This window comes from Thamnophis sirtalis, unplaced genomic scaffold (assembly GCF_051295495.1).
Source record: "Thamnophis sirtalis isolate CommonGarterSnake01/CBP01778 unplaced genomic scaffold, rThaSir2_p1.2 scaffold_7, whole genome shotgun sequence".
NCBI lineage: Eukaryota > Metazoa > Chordata > Lepidosauria > Squamata > Natricidae > Thamnophis > Thamnophis sirtalis.
This window is the reverse complement of record NW_028261387.1, coordinates 64200031-64223100: the sequence shown is the minus strand read 5'-3', so window position 1 is coordinate 64223100 and position 23070 is coordinate 64200031. Positions and strand designations below refer to the sequence as shown.

Here is a 23070-nt window from a genome sequence, read left to right as displayed (position 1 = left end):
TCATGAAGAAAAAATACATTTATTCCTATTCTAAAAGAAATGTTAAATTTACATTTACACATTAATTTTATTAATAAGAACATATACATATTTCATTTTCTCTTTTTATCCTGAACAATGTTTTGCATAGTGTAGTTATAAAACGGTATGCATACTACCGTAAGTATAAGACGCACCAAGGTTTTGAAGAGGCAAATTTAAAAAGAAAGTTTTTGCACTCTGCAAACCTCCCAAAAACGGCCCGTTTTTCATGAAAACGGGCCCATTTTTTTTCAAAAAAGAGCATGAATAGCCTTTAGAAGGCTTGTAGAATGCTCCGGGGGGGGGGGACAAGGAAAAACACCCTGATTTTTTGCAAAAACAGGCTCTTTTTTGTCAAAAAAAAAGGGCATGGATAGCCCTTAGGAAGCTTATAGAATGCTCCTGGAGGCTGGGGGGGGGGGGGAATTGAGCAAAAAACGGCCCATTTTTTGCTCAGTTCTGCCTCTCCAGCCCCCAGGAGCACTCCGAAAGCCTCCTAAAAGCTATGCACAGTCATTTTGGTGAAGGGGGTCGGGGTTTGGGGAGGCAAAAAATGCTGTATTCAGTGTATAAGATGCACCCAGATTTTCAGCCTCTTTTTTGAGGGAAAAAGGACAAGCGTCTTATACTTCGAAAAATACGGTATATCCTCATTTACATTCTGCAAGCAAAGCAGTATCCATTGTTGGGATGCTTTATGGCAGTTTTGATTCAAAGATGTACCACACCCCCCCCCCCCCGGTAAACCACAATGACCAATGCAAGAGACCTTTGGCAGAAATCAAAAGCTTCTTAGTGTGACTTGTTTCTGGCTCTCCAAGGGAAACAGGCAAGTCCCTCTCAGAGCATGTCTCTAAAAGACCCAGAGGGGCTGAAAAGACCTGCACAACTTGAATTGGGTAACAGTTCTTATCAAACAGGGTACAGAAATAAGTATCCTTTTTGAAATAAGGTTACAGGGTCAAGAACAACAAACAACAGAGTGCAGGGAACAGAAACGGGATGTAAAATTAGAAAATATAGAGCGAAACACAGTAAGAATATAAATAGCATTAAAAGGACAAAGCGAAATAAGATAAAATATAAAGTCTTATTTAAAAATAAGATATTACTAGCAATAAAAGGTCACACTATGCTATATCATCAGGGATAAACTTTATTTTATTATTCATCAACAAAAGTTACTTATTGTATATCTTTGTTATAATAAAAACATTTTTGTTCAAAAGACAGATGTGAGTGTAAGGTGACCAGACGTCCCGCTTTTGGCGGGACACACCCGCCTTCCAACGCATTTTCCCGCGTCCCGCCCGCCTTTTTAAAAGGCACGCTTTTTTTGGCGCTCGCAGCTCCCGCCCATCAGCTGCTGGGCTGGCTCATCGTTCTGTTCTATGCTACCTACAAATTTAAGCCAGCCCAGCCTGCCGCTCATTGATTTAATTGGCCTGGACTCCAGCCAATCAGTGAGCTGGCTAGGATGGAAAACTTTAAGCACGCACGAGGGTGCTTAAAATTTTCCATCCCAGCCAGCTCACTGATTGGCTGGAGTCCACTTAAGCACGCCGCGCAAGTTGTGACTCTCACGAGTCTCCATTTCATTTCGCCTCCGCTGTTTGTTTTTGCTGCACTGCCCTGGTGAGTAACTCCGGTGCCGGTGGGAATCGGGAGGCTTCGCCGCTTCGGGTGGGCGGCGGTGGCCTTTAGCAAGGGAAGGGAAGGCCTTCCCTTGCGAGCTACTCATGAGAGGAACGGGGGGGGAACCGGGCAACCTGAGAGAGGGGAAGATCGTCCCTCCCCGCAACTCCCCGGATTTTGGAAGCCGGGTGTGTGTGGAAGGCGGGGTTTTTGAGGAAAGCGCTTGGCCATCCCTGTTAGCCGCAGCCCCAGACGGAGGAGTGAAGCCCGAGCTTTCATTGGCATTCCCGCCAGTTGCAGCGGGGAAGCCGGCATCGGTGACTCCGAGGTGCGCTAACTGAAATGCGGTCTTCCTTTAGTCTCTGCTTGCAGTCTCTGGGATGATCGTTGGCGGGTGGGGGAAGCGAGGGCGCAGCTGAGCCGGGGAGGCAGAGATGAGAAGTGAGGGCTAAATGCAAAGCGCGCCGAAGAGAGCAAGCGAAGGATCCCCAAAGCGAAGGACGGGCGGGAAGCGCTTGACCAGCATGTCAGAAGGAGGCTGGAAGTGGCCGCGGAAGGGAAAAGAGGCGGCCACGTGTATCGGTTCTCCTTGCGGAGGTTCGTAGCAAGGCTGCAAGGGTCCGCTGGCAGGTAGGTTTGAGCAGGGCGAAGGCCTCAGTCGAGGGAGTGAAAATGGGTGGGGAGGAAATGGAGCCGAGCCCGGGGAAAGCAGGAAGATTAGCCGCGAGGAAGCCATGGTGCCTGCCCTCCAGCTCAATGGATACCTGGCCGGTAAACTCATGGTACGGGTGAGGGTTGGCCGGCTGGGGGTGGGGGTGGCTGCTGCCGAGGCCTCCAGCCTTGCAATCCTGGGCGGGAAGGCGAAGGTTAGCTCCGGAGCTGCGGAAGACCGTTGCACCGGGAGGCCTCCGCCCTGGGGATCCCCTGCTCCACCCATTCGGATTAGCCCCAAACCCAAAGGAGCCTGGGCGCAGGGGTGCAGGCCAGGGATGACAGGGTTTGGGGGCTCGGAAAAGGAAGGGGTGATCTCCCCCTCCATTTGTCTGTCCCGCTGCAGAGCTCCTCCCAGGGGAGGGGGAGGCGGCGAGTGCGCTGATCCCCGTTTGCAAGGGAAGCGCCGCTGCCCACCCAAAGCCTCCCAATTCCCACCGCCGGAGTTACTCACTCACATGAAGCTGCCCGCCCTTCCCTTTTTCTTTAAACGAGCTTCAGTTTCCGAGGGGGGAAAAAAGCTTTATGTGCCACCATTATTGAGTTCCTCATCAATTGAGATCCGCCCACGATCAACTGAGGCACCTGCAAAGGCATCACATCGCCACCACCCATGTTCACGAGGCGCCAGGCATCGCAGGGCACAGAGGAACTCAGCAGACAGACGGGAGACCGAGGGGTGGGGGAGGAAGAGATCCCGTCCAGGGTAGGCTCTCCACTTTTCCCTCTTTTTACCCTGGATGGGATCTCTTCCTTCCCCCCTCCCCCGGTCTCTCTGCTGGGTTCCTCTGCGCCCCCCAACTGGCAACGATCAATTCCAGACCCTCTAACTGGTAAATAGACCAGTGGATGCGTGCAGGGAGGAGGGGATATATTCGTTCCTGCGCATAGTCCACTGATTAAAATACTTGCTTTTTTTTGCCCGAGCTCTGATGCTGGCAAAAGAAAAGTCCTTTCCTTCACCTGAATCCCGCCCGAGCTCTGATGCAGGCACCGTGGGGTCTGTGCAGGGAGGAGAAGAGAGATTCCTCCCAGCGCACACTCCACTGACTAAAGCGCTTTCACGTGCAGAAAGAATAAACTGACAGTTGGTCGGAGGGAAGGTGGGGGTGGGATGGCAGCTGAGTGTCCAAGGAAGCCAACCCAGACGGGCATCGCAGGGCGCAGAGGAATCCAGCAGACAGACGGGAGACGGGGGGGGGGAGAGAGGGAGGAAAAGATCCCATCCAGGGTAGGCTCTCCGCTTTTCCCTCTTTTCACCCTGGACGGGATCTCTTCCTTCCCCCCTCCCCAAGTCTCCCCTCTGTCTGCTGGCTTCCTCTGCGCCCCCCAACTGGCAACGATCAATTCCAGACCCTCTAACTGGTAAATAGACCAGTGGATGCGTGCAGGGAGGAGGGGATATATTCGTTCCTGCGCATAGTCCACTGATTAAAATACTTGCTTTTTTTTGCCCGAGCTCTGATGCTGGCAAAAGAAAAGTCCTTTCCTTCACCTGAATCCCGCCCGAGCTCTGATGCAGGCACCGTGGGGTCTGTGCAGGGAGGAGAAGAGAGATTCCTCCCAGCGCACACTCCACTGACTAAAGCGCTTTCACGTGCAGAAAGAATAAACTGACAGTTGGTCGGAGGGAAGGTGGGGGTGGGATGGCAGCTGAGTGTCCAAGGAAGCCAACCCAGACGGGCATCGCAGGGCGCAGAGGAATCCAGCAGACAGACGGGAGACGGGGGGGGGAGAGAGGGAGGAAAAGATCCCATCCAGGGTAGGCTCTCCGCTTTTCCCTCTTTTCACCCTGGACGGGATCTCTTCCTTCCCCCCTCCCCAAGTCTCCCCTCTGTCTGCTGGCTTCCTCTGCGCCCTGCAATGCCCGGCGCCTCGTGAACATGGGTAGCGGCGATGTGATGCCTTTGCATCCGTATTGAGGTTGGCATGTTTCCGGTGGTGCTCTGGGAGGAGGGGGAATGATGGAGGGGAGGACGGCGGCGCGGCGGCCCGTGCCTAGAGCGGAGCCAAAAGAGGTCCGTGACGGTGGCTCGGAGCCGAACGGGAAGAAAAGGCGCTGCATGCCTAGGGAGTGGGGGAGCGGGAGGAGCGCTGGTGGTTTGTTTTTGGGGTGGGGGGCGTGACGGGGAAGGGGGTGACTGCGCGGAGAGGCTCAGAGGCGGACCGCGCAAGCTCCCTTTCCCAGCGCACGCCCCTCTCAGCACCGTCCCCATCGACTGCCAGGCGTATCCGCCTCTGAGCCTCTCCGTTTTGTTCCGAGAACGGGCTGCTTGGTGAGAGGAAAGGGAGCTCCCTGGGAAGCGAGAGCAGCGAAGAGGTGATGCAGTTGCAGAATTCCCCGACACTCGCTTTTTTTAAAAACCCAGCCTACCTCGTAGGGTTGTTGTTACGGGGCTAGACTAGGAAAGGCAGCCTCTCTCCCGTTTTCGAGAAAAAGTAAGGATGTCCATCTGGTAGAACAACCACCTGTGCAATTTGGTGGCGATCCGCGAATGTTCAAGCCATGTAATGCGTGGGAAGGCATAGAATAAAGTTAGCATACTTGAAGTGAAATAGGCTTTGGTTATGTTTAGGTTGCATTAGCTAAAATGTGCCAATACCATCCTTGTTGGTAAGAATTGTTGTCATGTTAGAAGAATGACTAAGGCTGACAGCCTAATCTACTCTGTATTAAATAAATAAAATGGATGGAAGGAAATGAAAGAATACAGAAAAGGTTGGTGAGGCATTTAGTGGCCTATGGATGAAAATGGTGGCTGTTTAGTAAGAAAATCTGTTTGGAATGTGCATATATATTCATATGTGGCCATAGCAAAATAATAAATAGAAATAAAAAAGCATGAGTGATTTTTACTGTTTTTGATGAAAGTGAGAGGATTAGTGAAGGCTTGGTGCAGCAAGGATCCCACTATCTTACTATTTTATTTTTCTTTATGTACACTGAGAGCATATTCACCAAAGACAAATTCCTTGTGTGTCCAATCACACTTGGCTAATAAACTATTCTATTCTATTTTACTCTACTCTATTCATTTCTATTTCAATTCTAACAAGGAGTTTAGCTTCTCTCTCTTGAAAATGTAAGCTGGCATAAGGCATTATAATGCAAGTCTCAAACAGTTCATTTAGTGACCAAAGTTACAATGGCATTGAAAAAAGTGTCTGATCACCATTTTCACACTTAGCGACCATTTTCACACTTAGCGACCATTTTCACACTTAGCGACCGTTGTAGCATCCTCATGGTCACGTGATCAAAATTTTGATGTTTGGCAACAGATTCGTATTTATGATGGTTTCAGTGTCCTGGGGTCATGTTTGACAAAATATAAAAATTTTAATCAAGCGCCCCCCCCCCGGTCAATGGTGTCCCTCTTTACCAATCTGAAAATCTGGTCACCTTATGTGAGTGTACTGTTTGAGTTTGTACTACCCATGAAATATAAGGCATCTACCAGAGAAGCGTGTCACAGTGTATACAGTGGTACTCCAAATTTCTCATTTTGAATAAATAATTTGTGAATTAGCTCAATGGGAAAACAAATCAATATTTTGTAGCGGAAATGAAAGCCACTTAAGTATATTATAGTATTTAGGCAACCAATAACAACTAAAGAGCTATGCAGATACAAAAGACATAACATTCTTATAATTTCTTCAATTTGAATAGATAAAAAAGTTGCTTACCAAATTCCCATTTTTTCAAGATGAGATTCAGTGAGAGTTGGTACAGTTTTACCAGTTATTTTATGTTCTAGGGAGTTAAATACATAAATTTTAACATTTCTTCTGAAATTGTCACTTTGAAATTATTTGGCAGGTTACAATTAATCTACAGGACTACAATCAATGACTAATATATAATTAATAAACCTGAAATACAGTATTGCTTTGATTCATGCAATTACAAATTCTTCAGAGAAGCTGTGACAATATAGTGTATGAAGAGGCTACTAATCCATATTAGCAGTTTATTGAGAGTCAGGCAATATAAACATTTAATAATTAAAATTAAAGGCATACATATCCTGTGAGTTAATCTTTCATATTACTGTAATAGTGATTCTTCTTGTTCCTTAAATATAGAAAAACCTGAATATTACATTCATCCACAAATAAATTAGCATAACCAGAGGACCTCCAATATACATTTCAAAACTTCCGTGGATACGAAAGGAAGTTACATAGTAAAGACTGTGAGTCTTGCCAGTGCTCTGAAGATTTGCTAATTGCATGGTAGTTTGATCTTGCTTACTTATGAGATAAGAACAATTTACTGAGCTGAGCTAGCAATTCTATGCCAGACTGTCAAAAATGTCTAGAAGACTACCACAGCCTTCTAGATTCAACTCAATCACCAAGCTTATTGGACACACCCTCTAACATTACTACAGGGGAATCCAATCTCAGATTTTAGTTATCAGAGCAGATCATGCCTACTATGAAACAGGGAATCCAAGTGACCATGTAACAACATATTCTTTTCTATCCCATGTAGTTTGATTGTAACATATTTCTACTCTTAGAATAGAACAGAACAGAACAGAACAGAACAGAACAGAATAGCAGAGTTGGAAGGGACCTTGGAGGTCTTGGGGTCCAACACCCTGCCTAGGCAAGAAACCCTTCACCACTTCAGACAAATGTTTATCCAACATCTTCTAAAAGACTTCCAGCATTCACAACTTCTGGGGGAAAGCTGTTTTACTGATTAATTGTTCTGTCAAGAAATTTCTCCTCGTTCTAAGTGGCTTCTCCATTGACCCAACATAACCACGAACGTCAAAAGCGCGCCGACAACACCGCGGCGCTAAAACCGCGATGTCAAAAGCGCGCCCACAACAGCGTGCCCACAACAGCGTGCCGACAGAAGCGCAATTTAACTTAAGGTAAGGTTTAGGGTTAGGTCAGGGCTGGGTTCCTACCGGTTTGCACCGGATCGCACGAACCGGTTCGTCGGTGAACCCAGAAGTAATGAACTTCCGGGAACGCCGGTACCGGTCCTGGGCCCTGTTGCGCGCTCCCCCGCCCGTCTGGACTAAGCGCAGCCTGCCACTCACTGTTTGGCTGGAGTCCAGCCAATCAGTGAGCGGGCTGGCCTCGTTTAAAAGTGTGGCGCCAACGGCTAACATTCCTCTTTTGAAAAGAATCTTTCAAAAGGGTTTGTTGCCGAGACGCCTCGTTTCGCGCTTCACGCCTTCCCTTCGCCTTCCAGGAGCTTGCTGCTTCCCCCACAGGTAAGCAACCAAGCCCTGTCGGCAAGACTCGGGACGCTAGCGGCGGGACTTCGGGTGGGCGGTGGCGACGGCAGCGGTGGTAGCGGCGGTAGGAAGCTGGGGGGGATAGGGACCATGGTAGCAGCGGTAGCGGCCTAGGTTTCGCCAGGGAAGGCCTCAAGGCCTTCCCTCGTGAAAGCCGCGGAGTCACGTATGCCGCGTGGCCGCCTTCGGGTGGGGGGGATGGCGGGGGGCGGCGGCGGCCTCCCTTGCGAAAGCCGCGGCCTCACGTAGGCCGCGTGGCCGCTTTCGGGTGGGGGGGCCGCCGGTAACCGCCTAGCTTTCGCAAGGGAAGTCCTCCAGGGCTTCCCTCGTGAAAGCCGCGGCCTCGCGTACTACGCGTGGCCGTCTTCTGGTCGGGGGGGCGGCCTCCCTTTCGAAAGCCGCGGCGTCGCGTATGCCGCGTGGCCGCTTTCGGGTGGGGTGGCCGGCGGTAGCCACCTAGCTTTCGCAAGGGAAGTCCTCCAGGCCTTCCCTTGCGAAAGCCGCGGCCTCGCGTACTACGCGTGGCCGTCTTCTGGTCGGGGGGGGGGGCGGCGGCGGCCTAGTTTTCGCTAGGGAAGCCCCCACCCCCCCCTACCCTCGCCTGGCTTGCTAAGCATGCCAGGCAACCTAAGTGTCTTTACCTAGCCTTGTCCCTCCAGTCAGGTTTCTTACCGGTTCCTGCTGCCTGCCATCGCGACGAGGATCCATCCATCGCATCGGAGTGCTGCTGATTCTGCCTGCTGCTGGTAAGTGGCCCGGTTTTATTTAATTATTATTTTAATGTATTTTAAAATATTTTATTTAATGCATAGAATTTTTTATAATAGTTTTACATATAAGTATTGAGTGTAGAATACTTTAAAATGGTTTACTTTAATTTATTTTGGATATAATCTTTTTTTAAATTGTCTTAGACTATTTAAAAAAAGATTATGTCCAAAATAAATTAAAATAAACCTTTTTAAAGTATTCTACACTCAATACTTTGAAATGTATTGTGCATTGAATTTTTTATAATAGTTTTATTGTAACTTATTGTGTGTGGAATATTATTAATGGTTTCATTTTAAGTTATTGTGTGTTGGCATAGTTTGAAATGAAATATGAATTATTGCTTGTGCTTTGAAATAATCCTAATGCATGAAACTAATTATGATTGAATAGTTTTACTGAAACCTTGGGATCTAACATCAAAATTTTGATCTCATGGCCATGAGAATGCTGCAACGGTCGCTAAGTGTGAAAATGGTCGCTAAGTGTGAAAAATGGTCATCAGTCACTGTTTTCAATGCCATTGTAACTTTGGTCACTATACCACCTTTCTGGCCACAGTTCTTAAGTGAATAACTGCAGCTGATAAGTTAGTAACATAAGTAAGTGAATCTGGTTTCCCCATTTGACTTTGTCAAAAGGTCACAAAAGGCAATTACAGGACCCCAGGACACTGAAACCATCATAAATACGAATCTGTTGCCAAACATCAAACTTTTGATCGCGTGGCCATGAGAATGCTGCAACGGTCGCTAAGTGTGAAAATGGTCGCTTAGTGTATGTATCTTAGAAAATCAGATTTAGTGTGTTTCACCCTCATTGTTTAGGTAATTCTGAGGTGGTTGATGGTTCTGTGAATGCCTGTCCTTTAAAATTGCCCGCAATGCCTTGATGGTTTTTATTCCAGTGGCTTTGTCTTTCCTGTCCTTAGGCTTAGGGAAAAAAACCTGGTTTCATTCGCAGTCTTTGGGGGAGGGGGGGATTCTTATTTTTTTGTGTTTTCCATCATAGTTTTTTGTGTGTGTGTGTGTGTGTGTGTGTGTGTGTGTGTGTGTGTGTGTGTGTGTGTGTAATGTCCCGCAGTTATCTACGCATTAATAATTATCTAGTAATATTTCCTTATACATTTTAGGGACCTTTCTTTACATAATTGGTGTTTTCTTTCATACTTTTGGCTTTCTAATTCCTGTTTCCGTTAGTTGGCAATAGCTAAAACCAATCCCATGTGAAAAAGTATTCAAAGCCTTCTTGATTTTAATTGTCAATTTATTTATTCCTGCACATTGTAATATTTATTCATTTACATATCTCTGTTTTTCCACTGTTGTGCAAACACATCCCACGTAATCTACCTTTACGATTGCTCTTCTAACCACTAACTTCTGAATAGCTTCTTGGACCGACCTAAGTACTAATTCATAATTTCATATGCATTCATATATTCCTGTCTTTTGGAACTGAGAACTAAATTTCAGAAAAAGGAAATCTGTATTGCTCTGGGAATATGACATTCATTCTTGAACTATCTTCTTGGATGAAAGACTATATCTTTCCTGTTTGTTTATATCTTTCCTGTTTCTCATCCTTCCTGAAAAGACTGTACATTGTTGGTTGAAAGCAGAGGTCCCTTCTTGTTACCTACAGAGTCCTCAACTTACAACCACAATTGAGTCCAATATTGTTTTATTTCTTTGGCAGCAGTTAGATCTACTTAGCACAATGAAGAAGAGGCAACAGAGTTTGACTGCTTTCTTCTCCCAAAAGCCAAGAGTTGATGAATCAGCTGATCCAAAGCAGTCACCAGCACCGCCAGCCGCACCAGCACCGCCAGCCGCACCAGCACCGCCAGCCGCACCAGCACCACCAGCACCGCCAGCACCACCAGCTGTACCAGCACCGCCAGCCGCACCAGCACCGCCAGCCGCACCAGCACCGCCAGCCGCACCAGCACCGCCAGCCGCACCAGCACCACCAGCCGCACCAGCACCACCAGCCGCACCAGCACCACCAGCCGCACCAGCACCACCAGCTGCACCAGCACCACCAGCCGCACCAGCACCGCCAGCACAACCACTACCACCAGTTGAGGTTGGAGAAAGCAGCCAGTCCATCGACTCCACTGCAGTTTCACAACTTCCTGACTGCTGGAATTTGCAGCAATACACACACTTCAAGGAGAGGTTTGATGGACTGGAAGTATCCAACAAGAAGCTGGGTTGTGCATACTGTGCAAAACCCATGTTCGCGTTGGAGAAAGGTATTCATGTTTCCAAAGAGTGGAAACATTTCCAGGTGTCAACATCAGGGAAAAGCAAGGATGTACAACAAGCATCGCTGAGAAAAAAATTAAGGGAACATTTTCAGTCAAAGGCACACCTTATTTGCGTGGAGACCAGTAAGCAACAGGAGCAGGAAGCTTTCACCAAATCCCTGGATAAGTCAACTGAGAAACATTTATCCAGTACCTGCACAATATTTTCCACCGTTTACGATCTGGCGCAGAGATGTAATCCATTCTCAGACATCGAAGCGCAAGTAAATTTGCTGAATACGCTTGGAGTGGATGTTGGAGTTGGCTTGCATTCACGAAGAACTGCAGTAAAAATTGTTGACTTCATTGCGAAACAGATCAAGACCACCGTGTTTTCAACGATTATTGCAAATAATCGAAAGGTGTGCCTAATAATTGATGAAGCCTCAACACTTTCAATGAGAGCAGTGCTGATAGTTTTTGTTAGAGTTGAGGATCCAGAATGCCCAGCAACCATCTTCGTTGAGCTTCTGGAATTAGAGAGACAAGATGCGGAGACCATATATTCCGCAGCAATGGAAAGCTTGTACAAAGTTGGATTCACCACCGAATATCTACGGAAGAACTTAATCGTTTTCTGCTCCGATGGCGCCAACGTTATGCTTGGAAGAAAATCTGGAGTCAGCGCCAGAATAACTCAAGAATTCCCAAGCATCATCATCTGGCACTGCTTGAACCACCGCCTGCAACTTGTGCTGGATGATGCAATAAGAGAAGTGAAGCAGGTCAACCACTTCAAGATCTTCCTGGATAAAGTGCACACCATCTTTCACAAATCCTGCAAGAGCCAGAAGGACCTATTCCAAATTTCTGCGCAATTGGGCATCGAAATAGTGAAGATTGGCAGAGTTTTGGGACCAAGATGGACTGCCTGTAGTTTAAGGGCAACCATGGCTGTGTGGCGTGCTTATCCAGCGCTATATCAGTTTTTTCAAGGCAACGAAAGGTTCCCAGGCATGGCTTCCCGCTTTCAAAATTTAAATTTTTTGCAGGATTTGGCCCTGATGATTGACATCCTACTTCAGATTGCTGCCCTGTCAGATTCCCTACATGAGAGAGTGACAAATATCATTGTGGCCGAAAAGCTAGTGTTGCGAGCAATCCATGGTGTTGAATTCCTACTACACAGAAAGGGCAGATATGAAACAGAACTTGTGGAATTGCTAAAAACACAAGCCTTCCAAAACATGAATTTAGCTCCAAATCAACGGTTTGTTGCCCTTCCCCGTGAAAAACTTTTGGAAAGCATCATCACCAACTTAAAGAAAAGGCTGATGGATTGTGACCATCTAAGAACAGGTAGCCTATTGCCAGCAGCACAAAAGTTACACTTTATCACCTATTTGGAGCCAGATAGCTGGGACATGAAAGATGTAGTCGTTCCATGGGCTGATGGAGAGGAAGCATTGGTTGAATTTGGCCGCGTTTTTAATTATGAAATTGATTTGAACGACTACAGGGATTTTTTGGAAAATGTGCTGAAAAATCCAAAGAACTACAAAATTACTGACACTGTCAGAAGAGCTAGAGACATTGTCAGGACAATTGCTGTGAGTTCAGCAGAGGCGGAAAGGGGGTTCTCAAAAATGAACCTCATATGTTCACACCAAAGAACAAGCCTAACCATTCCAAACATCAGTAACCAGATGGTGATAAGTGTTGTTGGCATACCTGTTGAGAGATGGGACCCAATTCCTACAGTGAAAGTTTGGCTCAGAGCGCACCACCACACGGCTGATGATCCACGCGTAAAGAAGAAGAAAGCTGCAAGAGAGGAATCGGGAAGCCTAAGAACAGTATGGAGATATCAACAACCAGAAAAGCAATAAGACAAGTAAGTACTTGAGTGTATCTCTTTCATTGTGTTATTCTTATGTAAGGTGTAAGTGCCAGCAATTAAGGCGTTTCTTTCCGTGTCTCTCCTTTGTGCAGGTTTTTGGAGCCAAGCAAAGCCAATCAACCTCAACCTAAATGTAATACGGTGGTGTGCAGAAGACCGGCAAGCCAGAGATGCTTCCGCTGTAAGTACCTGTCTTTATTGCTGGGTGTGGTGTGCTCTCTGTTGTCTTCCTCCTTGAGATAGTGAAGTGCCAGCAATTAAGGCGTTTCTTTCCGTGTCTCTCCTTTGTGCAGGTTTTTGGAGCCAAGCAAAGCCAATCAACCTCAACCTAAATGTAATACGGTGGTGTGCAGAAGACCGGCAAGCCAGCGATGCTTCTGCTGTAAGTACCTGTCTTTATTGCTGGGTGTGGTGTGCTCTCTGTTGTCTTCCTCCTTGAGATAGTGAAGTGCCAGCAATTAAGGCGTTTCTTTCCGTGTCTCTCCTTTGTGCAGGTTTTTGGAGCCAAGCAAAGCCAATCAACCTCAACCTAAATGTAATACGGTGGTGTGCAGAAGACCGGCAAGCCAGCGATGCTTCCGCTGTAAGTACCTGTCTTTATTGCTGGGTGTGGTGTGCTCTGTCTTGTCTTCCTCCTTGAGATAGTGAAGTGCCAGCAATCAAGGCGTTTCTTTCCGTGTCTCTCCTTTGTGCAGGTTTTTGGAGCCAAGCAAAGCCAATCAACCTCAACCTAAATGTAATACGGTGGTGTGCAGAAGACCGGCAAGCCAGCGATGCTTCTGCTGTAAGTACCTGTCTTTATTGCTGGGTGTGGTGTGCTCTGTCTTGTCTTCCTCCTTGAGATAGTGAAGTGCCAGCAATCAAGGCGTTTCTTTCCGTGTCTCTCCTTTGTGCAGGTTTTTGGAGCCAAGCAAAGCCAATCAACCTCAACCTAAATGTAATACGGTGGTGTGCAGAAGACCGGCAAGCCAGCGATGCTTCTGCTGTAAGTACCTGTCTTTATTGCTGGGTGTGGTGTGCTCTGTCTTGTCTTCCTCCTTGAGATAGTGAAGTGCCAGCAATCAAGGCGTTTCTTTCCGTGTCTCTCCTTTGTGCAGGTTTTTGGAGCCAAGCAAAGCCAATCAACCTCAACCTAAATGTAATACGGTGGTGTGCAGAAGACCGGCAAGCCAGCGATGCTTCCGCTGTAAGTACCTGTCTTTATTGCTGGGTGTGGTGTGCTCTGTCTTGTCTTCCTCCTTGAGATAGTGAAGTGCCAGCAATCAAGGCGTTTCTTTCCGTGTCTCTCCTTTGTGCAGGTTTTTGGAGCCAAGCAAAGCCAATCAACCTCAACCTAAATGTAATACGGTGGTGTGCAGAAGACCGGCAAGCCAGCGATGCTTCCGCTGTAAGTACCTGTCTTTATTGCTGGGTGTGGTGTGCTCTCTGTTGTCTTCCTCCTTGAGATAGTGAAGTGCCAGCAATCAAGGCGTTTCTTTCCGTGTCTCTCCTTTGTGCAGGTTTTTGGAGCCAAGCAAAGCCAATCAACCTCAACCTAAATGTAATACGGTGGTGTGCAGAAGACCGGCAAGCCAGCGATGCTTCTGCTGTAAGTACCTGTCTTTATTGCTGGGTGTGGTGTGCTCTCTGTTGTCTTCCTCCTTGAGATAGTGAAGTGCCAGCAATTAAGGCGTTTCTTTCCGTGTCTCTCCTTTGTGCAGGTTTTTGGAGCCAAGCAAAGCCAATCAACCTCAACCTAAATGTAATACGGTGGTGTGCAGAAGACCGGCAAGCCAGCGATGCTTCTGCTGTAAGTACCTGTCTTTATTGCTGGGTGTGGTGTGCTCTCTGTTGTCTTCCTCCTTGAGATAGTAAAGTGCCAGCAATCAAGGCGTTTCTTTCCGTGTCTCTCCTTTGTGCAGGTTTTTGGAGCCAAGCAAAGCCAATCAACCTCAACCTAAATGTAATACGGTGGTGTGCAGAAGACCGGCAAGCCAGCGATGCTTCCGCTGTAAGTACCTGTCTTTATTGCTGGGTGTGGTGTGCTCTCTGTTGTCTTCCTCCTTGAGATAGTGAAGTGCCAGCAATTAAGGCGTTTCTTTCCGTGTCTCTCCTTTGTGCAGGTTTTTGGAGCCAAGCAAAGCCAATCAACCTCAACCTAAATGTAATACGGTGGTGTGCAGAAGACCGGCAAGCCAGCAATGCTTCCGCTGTAAGTACCTGTCTTTATTGCTGGGTGTGGTGTGCTCTCTGTTGTCTTCCTCCTTGAGATAGTGAAGTGCCAGCAATTAAGGCGTTTCTTTCCGTGTCTCTCCTTTGTGCAGGTTTTTGGAGCCAAGCAAAGCCAATCAACCTCAACCTAAATGTAATACGGTGGTGTGCAGAAGACCGGCAAGCCAGCGATGCTTCCGCTGTAAGTACCTGTCTTTATTGCTGGGTGTGGTGTGCTCTCTGTTGTCTTCCTCCTTGAGATAGTGAAGTGCCAGCAATCAAGGCGTTTCTTTCTGTGTCTCTCCTTTGTGCAGGTTTTTGGAGCAAGATGGTGAGGTGGTGGTGCAGAAGACGCAAAAAAGGAGAGTAATCTTCCTTTTCTATTATTTTGTGTGCTGGTTTCATCCCAATGCAGTGCATGCAATTAAAGTCTTGCTTTCTGTGTCTGTCCTTTGTGCAGGTTTTTGGAGCAGGATGGTGAGGTGGTGGTGCAGAAGATGCAAAAAAGGAGAGTAATTTTCCTTTTCTATTATTTTGTGTGCTGGTTTCATCCCAATGCAGTGCATGCAATTAACGTCTTGCTTTCTGTGTCTTCTCTTTGTGCAGCCCATTCATTGGAGTCCGTGATTCTGAAGACTGGCAAGAACAGGCATCTTCCATCTGTAAGTAGCTCTTTTATTGTTTTTGTACTTATTTTAATCATATTGTAGTTGGGGGAAAGAATTCAGTGACATCGTCTTGGACACTCCCATCCGGTCACATGGGCGGCAAGCCACTCCCATCTGGTCACATGGGCGGCAAGCCACTCCCATCCGGTCACATGGGCGGCAAGCCACTCCCATCTGGTCACATGGGCGGCAAGCCACTCCCATCCGGTCACATGGGCGGCAAGCCACTCCCATCCGGTCACATGGGCGGCAAGCCACTCCCATCCGGTCGCATGGGCGGCAAGCCACTCCCATCTGGTCACATGGGTGGCAAGCCACTCCCATCCAGTCACATGGGCGGCAAGCCACTCCCATCCGGTCACATGGGTGGCAAGCCACTCCCATCCGGTCACATGGGCGGCAAGCCACTCCCACAAAGGAGGCCACGCCCACAGAGGTGGTTCAAACAATTTTTGAAATCCACCCCTGGGTTAGGTTTAGGGTTAGGTTTAGGGTAGGTTTAGGGTAGGTTTAGCGTTAGGTTTAGGGTTAGGTTTAGGGTTATTTTTAGGGTTATGTTACAGCGCGCTTCTGTCGGCGCGCTGTTGTCGCGCGATTTTGACGGTGCGGTTTTGTCACCGCGCTTTAGTCACACGCGCTTTAGTCTACCGCGGTTTTGTGGTGGAACCGCTTCTCTTCTTGTTTAGTTTCCGCCCATTGCTTCTTGTTCTACCCTCAGGTGCTTTGGAGAATAGTTTGACTCCCTCTTCTTTGTGGCAATCCCTGAAATATTGGAACACTGCTATCATGTCACCCCTAGTCCTTCTTTTCATTCTTTTTTTTTTTTTGCAATGATTTTGTTTTTTGCCAATTTCATGGATAAATCCAGGGAGATTTTTTGACAACAGTAGAGAAGTAAGTTTTCCATTTCCTTCTTATGAAATGTTGACCTGGCAGGGTTTTTTTTTTACGTAGTACTGAGATATTTTATTAGACCTGCCACAAACTTATACCTCTAATACAAATGATCCTTAGCTCCATTTGTTGAGAAAGGTATAGTGTTATTTGAAGTGCATTGCAGTAGTTCATAGCCAGAACTGAGAATCGGGTGCCAAAATCTCTAAGTCCAACTTTTCCCTCTTGTAACTATCTCCCATTTCCCACCCCCATCAACCAGTAAGGTTCAAGCAAGCCTATCCAAGCAGAGATTGGTATGCAGTTGGTATGCCAGGTGACCTTGAAGAAGAATCTCCAAGAGATACAGCATTCACTTTCGTTTTCCTCCTTGCTTCCCCACTCCCAGTACTTCATGGCAGTCTGTTACAATATAGTAGCGAAGCACAAGGAAGCTGACAATTACACTTTTATTAAGATTCTGAAACCAGGTCCCACTTTGTTTTTGAAGATACTGTTGGCTTCTTACTTTTTGCAAGCCTTGAAGATAGCTTGCCCAAGGAAATGAGATAAGGCATACATTCCAAGGATAGCTTCACTTTAGATAAAAGTATTCTCAGAAAAATTAGAGGCCCTAGCAAGGAAGAAAGGAATAGAGTCCCTTATACAAAAATAGGCTGATACAAGAAAGAGGTGACTGAGTAAGGGAGTCATATTCTATAAGAGGGCTGATTGTAAGGCATATAATGTGTGCTAAATGGAAGAGGAGGGGGCTGTGCAGTCCCCACTTAATGGACTACTCTTGTCATTCTTGAAAAATAAAGTACTTAATCTCATGCCTGTTGTTTCTTTGATCCCAATTCATGATAAACTTGTTAAGGAATAAAATTCCAACACAATTTAGGTCTCCCATCCCACACCTGACCAAACCCAGGCAAGCCACCATCTGCAAAATCTCTACTGAATCACCCAGTGTAATTATTTTTATAACCAAACTCCTAAAAATTATACTTAAAATCCTACAGATTAGTCAGAAATTAATATAATTATCATTCCATGAAAACATCAGTTTTAGCAAACAGAGCAAGCCACTAGACTAGAATATAAATTGGCAGCAAACCGTCCTTCTTACTAGCTCTGGTGATGTTATCTAATTTGGATAATGAAATGTCTGCAAGAAAACAGAGAGCCCAGAGAGCACCAAGGACTCTGCAGATAATTTTGAATTATGTTTTCTAACAATTCATTTCTACAGTCACATTTCTAAGAGAGTAATAAGTTGTGTAAACTAAGCTGGATATTAGTTTTAAACTTACTGTATCATCTGTGTCTTGTAAGATTAGGCTACAAAAAATCAATAATAGCCCAAACTCACCCAGTGAAGAACCTCATACTAAACAGAGTTCAACCTGAGTTCTAACCTCCTAATCCACTTACCTAAAAGCTCTTTATACTGTAACCTAAGCAAGACAATTCACAGGAAGATAGAGCAAGCAAGATCATTGCCAGGTGATTTCAATTGAAATATTATTTAGACATTAGCAATGATCAATTAAGAATTGGCTGTAGCAACGTGAGGAGGAGGCAAATGAAAGGATTGGCTTCTGAAAGTGGGGTTGAGTTCCACAGGCAGGACTAGAAGCAGTCTAGAGGCATTTCTTCATCAATGATTTATAGCCTCAGCCAGAAATTGCTGCACTGATGTAATCATAACAAAAGCATGCCTGATATTGCTGCTACTTCCCCAAGGGCGGTATAATCCAAAAGTCAGGACATCATCCAATAGGTGAGTAACTGAAACACTAATTTTATAAAATTCATTTTAAATAATCAGTATAATAAAATATTTGTAAAGATATAAATGTTCTCATTGGGGGAAAATGGCCTTTTTATCATGATAGAACCTATGTTTTGCATAGAGTTAATGGTGGTTTAAGATAAGATATTGGGATACAATCTGATTGCTACACATCTTGGATTAAACCAACAGCACACCATTTTAATTCATTCTAAAAGGTGTGCTGCTTAGGTCCCTAGATGACAATGTTTAAGAGAAGGGACCTAGTGTGTACCCACTCTATTTTACCCAGAAGTATGGGCAGATACCCTCAAGAGAGTGGATCCATAAGTAGGCTAAGCCCATGCCATTTAGGGCTTTAAAAGTGACAACCATTGTCTGGAAAGAAACTGGAGCCATTGCACCTCATGCAATAATGATGAAATATGAGCAAAATGTGAGGCATCTAGAACTGCAAATGCCACCACATTCTGGACCAGTTGTAGTTTCCAGATGATCTTCAAGGGCAGTCCCATGGAGAGCCATTGCAATAATTCATCTGGGAAATGACCGGGGTTTAAGTGACTGTGAACAAAATATCCCAGTCCAGGAATGACTGCAATTGATGCATGAGATGGATCTGTTTAAAGGCATGACTATCACTTGTCCCACAAACAGAATTTTCAAGTCCATGAATAGCCCCAAACTGTGTGCCAGCTGTGTCTGGTGGAATACCGGCCTGGCAAGAATCAAAATGACATACAGTATTTTTCCAAGTATAAGACACACTTTAGTTTTTGGGAAGGAAAATAAGAAGAAAAATTCTCCCTCTCCCTGCCAGCATCCATGGTATTCAGCTGACACATGGCAACAAGGTCAGCCAATGAATAGGCATAGCAACTAAGTCGGCAAATGAGGGCTATTTGGACTCTGAAATTTGCTGTGTGAGCAACAAGGAGACAGGAAGGAGTCTGGCTTAGCGGAGAACTGAAAGTGAAACTGCTTGTGTTTTGCTTGTATTTACTGATACCATGGAAAACTTGTTTTTGGTAATGTATTGTATATTACTATTTTGAATCCTGCTGAATCAGTTACTGTGCTTTCTGAATGTGATTGCTGCTGCAAACTCTGACCAGCCAGGCCGTCTTCAGCAGGGATTGCCACAGACCATCGCTGCCTCCATGCCTCATGTTTTTGGCCTCTGGTGAGGATGGGCAGGGCTACATTCAGTGTACAAGACACACCCAAAATTTCACTCTCTTTGGGGGGGAAAAGGTGTGTCTTATACTCCGAAAAATGCAGTATCCCTGGACTCAGGAGTCCCAACAATCCAGAGCCACTTGCTAGGGCTGAGTTGAAACTGGCTCTTTCCCATCCAAACCCTAGCAGCTAGCAGGTACTGGTCCAAAAGCAGGATAGTATCACTTACATAGCAAGGAATAGAGATGTATAATTAGGCATCCTCAGCATATTGACACTGCACCTGTGAGATTAGAATGAAGCTGCCATAACTAATCATAAAACAGGTGCAAAAGCAGAGAAGACAAAAGCCAGGAATCTTATCTAAAATATTCCTTCAAGAAAGTAGATAAGAAATGAAGTCATTAAGAAAACAAAGGAAAGATGTCACCTGAACAAGTCACAGAAAGTTGGCCCTGGGCCATGAAAAAAGATACAATCCCAGCTGACCAACAAAGCAAGAACTCTGGGGAATAAAAAGAGATCCAAGCCTATTCCTAGAGTCTTCTTTGGATTCAGACTTGGCAGCCTTGTTTAAAAGGACGTTGGTGTGTGTGTGAAGAGGAGAATGTTATACATTACAGCCAGTAAGTTTTCCTTTACTTTAACCGTGTGTCTGTGTATTCCAAAGAACATGTTGTGCCTCAGTGTTTGCCTGGAAGTGATTTCTGTGAGTCCCTAGTTATTTTTTGGCTGTTGAACAAGGATATGTGCCTTTATCTATTGCAACTACATCTATCTGGAAAACTAACAGGAAGGAAGGGAGGCTTGCAAGATCTGCATGTAACACACTACAATATCAGATGACCCTTCCTGGCCCCTGAGGAGATGATATATATCACTACTTCCTTCAAGGCCAGCAGCACCAGCTGTTTCCATGATTAATGATCACATGGACCCAGCTGTGAGGCATCTCTCAAGAGGCCTTATTATTTTATTTTTTATTACATTATTTTTATCCCACCTTTATTTTATAGGTAACTCAAAGAGGCAAATATACATAATATTGATGGATCCAGTCTGGATCAGTCACCAGTTTAGCCTTCTGAGCTTTTGAATTTGCGCTGGAGCTCATCCTCAAGGAATTTTTCTCTCACCAGAGACATTCTGGTGTGACATATTCCGGTGACAGAGAAGTTCCCTGAGAATGGGCTCCAGCACAAGTCCAAAAGCTCGCAAGGCTAAACCTCAGGTCCCCAGTGACCAACCCAGATTAGATCCTGCAACATTATCCTAGGAAACATGCATTTGCCTTTATTTCTGTAGCATAGTATTCCTTCCTCATCATATTTTCCCTACAACAACTCTGTAAGATGAGTTGGACTGAGTGAGAGTGACTGGCCCAAAGTTGCAAGCCACTTTCATGGCTAAGGCAGACTAGTTCCTGGTTTGTAGCCTGCTGCCTTAACCACTAAACCAAACCAAGAAAGGGCACACATACAAAATATAGGCAATAGAGCTTACAGCCCCAAGGATTCTGTCCAATTATTTTGCTTTAACTGGCTCCACTGTGTCCTAATTACTTCCAAAGAATCTGCCCAGTTGGCATCTTAATTCCAAGAAAAGTCAAGCAACTTTATCCAACAGATCCTGAAAATATTCTTCACACTGGCACTACAAAGGCTCCCATAGTCGTCCCTCCTTACCCAGAAAAGACCTGTTTAAGAGTGCTGCCCATTGCCATAGACTAAAAAGAACAGCCCATCATCTGGGTCATTTCCTACTATTGATTTAAAGTGCTACCCAAATATACTGGAGAAGGCAGACAGCTTATATTGCTATGGAATTTGTTCTTCCATTCTCAATCCCTTTCCTACCACCACTGTGGGAGTAAGTGGGAGACAAATCCTAGCAGATGTCTATGGAGATTCTCAATCATCCAGGACATGGTTGTCCAAAGGTGCCTTTTCAAGAGGCAACTGGATTCTCTGGTTTTTCTTTGAAGATGTTTTGCTTCTCATCCAAGAAGCTTCTTAAGCTCCGAAGAGTTAAAAAGCACCTTTGGGAAATCCTAGCAGAATTTAAATATGCTGAGGCTGCCTTTAAATGTTATTGGGATAAGGGAGAAAACATCCCTTTAATGGCTGTACAACTAAGGGTAATGATTCAAGCTGTCTCATTCATGGCTGAAGACCAGATGAAGCCAAACACAGCAGGAAAAGGATACGGCCAGTGTATAGCTATAAGAGCCTGTCAGGGAAACTCCCTTTGATTCGGAGATATTTTTTCGCCACTGGCCTCTCTCTAGAGCAGGGGTCCCCATGGACCACTATATATGACCTGCCTATTGACTGGATGGGTGGGTGTGACTAGGTGGTCATGTGACGGAGTGGACGTAGCCAATTTGATGTCACTCACATCGAGGGGGGCCTCGCTGGCCTCCCCTCCCAGCCACTCCTCGCCTGCCCATCTGGGCTCCTTAGGGCCCCAATAGGAAACAGTTGTTGGAACTAAGCAGCCACCAGGAGAAAGAGTTGGCAAAATAACTGGCTCAGTTCAAATTGGATCTAACGGAGAAGGAGGCTCAGTAGAAGTATCTCACTGAGGACTACGAGCATAGGCTTTCCAAACAGAGGGAAGACCTGAGGGAGTGCAAGGCCAGGTACCAGCGCCTGGAGGCTCAGCAGGCTGAGATGGTCTGCCAGTTGCAGACCATGATGCAATCCCACTGGAACGAAGAGCTCTTCGCCCAAAGTCCCACACCAGGAGGCTGAAGCAGACCGCAAATCAGAATTTCTGCTCCCCTGCGACCCACACAAAAGGACCCTGAAGGGCTCCCCACTCTCTGTAATACACATATTCATTGCACATATCCAGCCTAGAGGCTTTAGTTTGAAGACCCCTGATTTAGTGCAATATAAAAAATGCAAATAATTTTTCTGTGGACTACCAACATTTTGGACCACCAGTCATCGGCTGCTCGAGTCTAGAGCACCCAGCGTGAAAATAAATCTGCTCCTTATTCCCTGGCAATGACGGGGAATCCCTTTTGGAGCGCTCTGTCCCGAACGAAAGTGTTTTTTTTTTAGGGGGGGGGACTTTCCTATTCTAGTCTCTTTGGCAAATGCCCGGCAACCGCCCACCAGGTAGCGGCTCCTCAATGAACTTTTCCCGCCCCCTTGTTCCACTTGCCGGCACCTCGAAAGCGCTGCAGCTCCTCAGCTTCCAAGCCTTGCTTCTGAAGGAAGGCGCACAGCTGCTCCGTGTCCCAGGATCGAGGATGGAGGCTAGTGGAACCCGCCGAGTCCGCAGCGGCAACGCCGCACTTTTGAGGCGTCTGGAAGTCATTGGCCGAGCTGGTGGGACAGGCCAGTTTAAGGGCGCCTTCCCGGCTGCCGTTCGACATGGCTTTGAGGCACTGATGAGAAGGGCGAGCAGATGCGATCCTTCGCTTACGCGGACTCCAGACCCGCCCCGTTGCCACCTCACGTTAACACGGGCGAGTCGGCGGAGGGAGGGAGGGAAGGAAGGAAGGAGCCACGTGACTGCTGCTGGCTTCTCCCGATCGGGAGGGGCTGTCAGGAATGGGGACCTTTTCGCGCGTCCCTCGGTCCCGCTGCAGATTCACCCGGCCACGTTAACAAGAGCTGGAAAGGCGTGGGAATAAGAGCCGCCTTTGAGAGCACGACGCGCCAATGGACCCATCCATAATTTTTGATTCCCCCACCCCTTTCGGAGAAATGAGCTGATAGCTATATCGCCTTTCGATCCAGGCTGATCGGGACAAAGGGGACATGTCTACCCAGACTCTGAGGTCTGAATCGGCCTGC

General features: G+C 46.5%; 1 protein-coding gene and 1 pseudogene across 4 annotated transcripts in view; one reads left to right on the top strand and one right to left on the bottom strand.

The window, feature by feature from the left end:
* The window catches only part of LOC106537715 (deoxynucleoside triphosphate triphosphohydrolase SAMHD1), a 48774-nt gene extending 26090 nt beyond the window's left edge, over positions 1-22684 (bottom strand). For all 4 annotated transcript variants that reach the window (XR_015697346.1, XM_087720304.1, XM_087720305.1 and 1 more), the window contains exons 1-2: positions 22439-22684; positions 6058-6124 (exon numbers count right to left, since the gene is read on the bottom strand). Coding sequence is in view for 3 of the 4 variants with exons in the window: in XM_087720304.1 (XP_087576430.1) it covers positions 6058-6124; positions 22439-22646 (275 nt within the window). In the remaining variant the exon portion in view is untranslated. The remainder of the gene's footprint in view (positions 1-6057; positions 6125-22438) is intronic.
* LOC148044698 (E3 SUMO-protein ligase KIAA1586 pseudogene) lies at positions 10555-12714 on the top strand (annotated as a pseudogene).
* Positions 22685-23070: the final 386 nt, after the last annotated feature.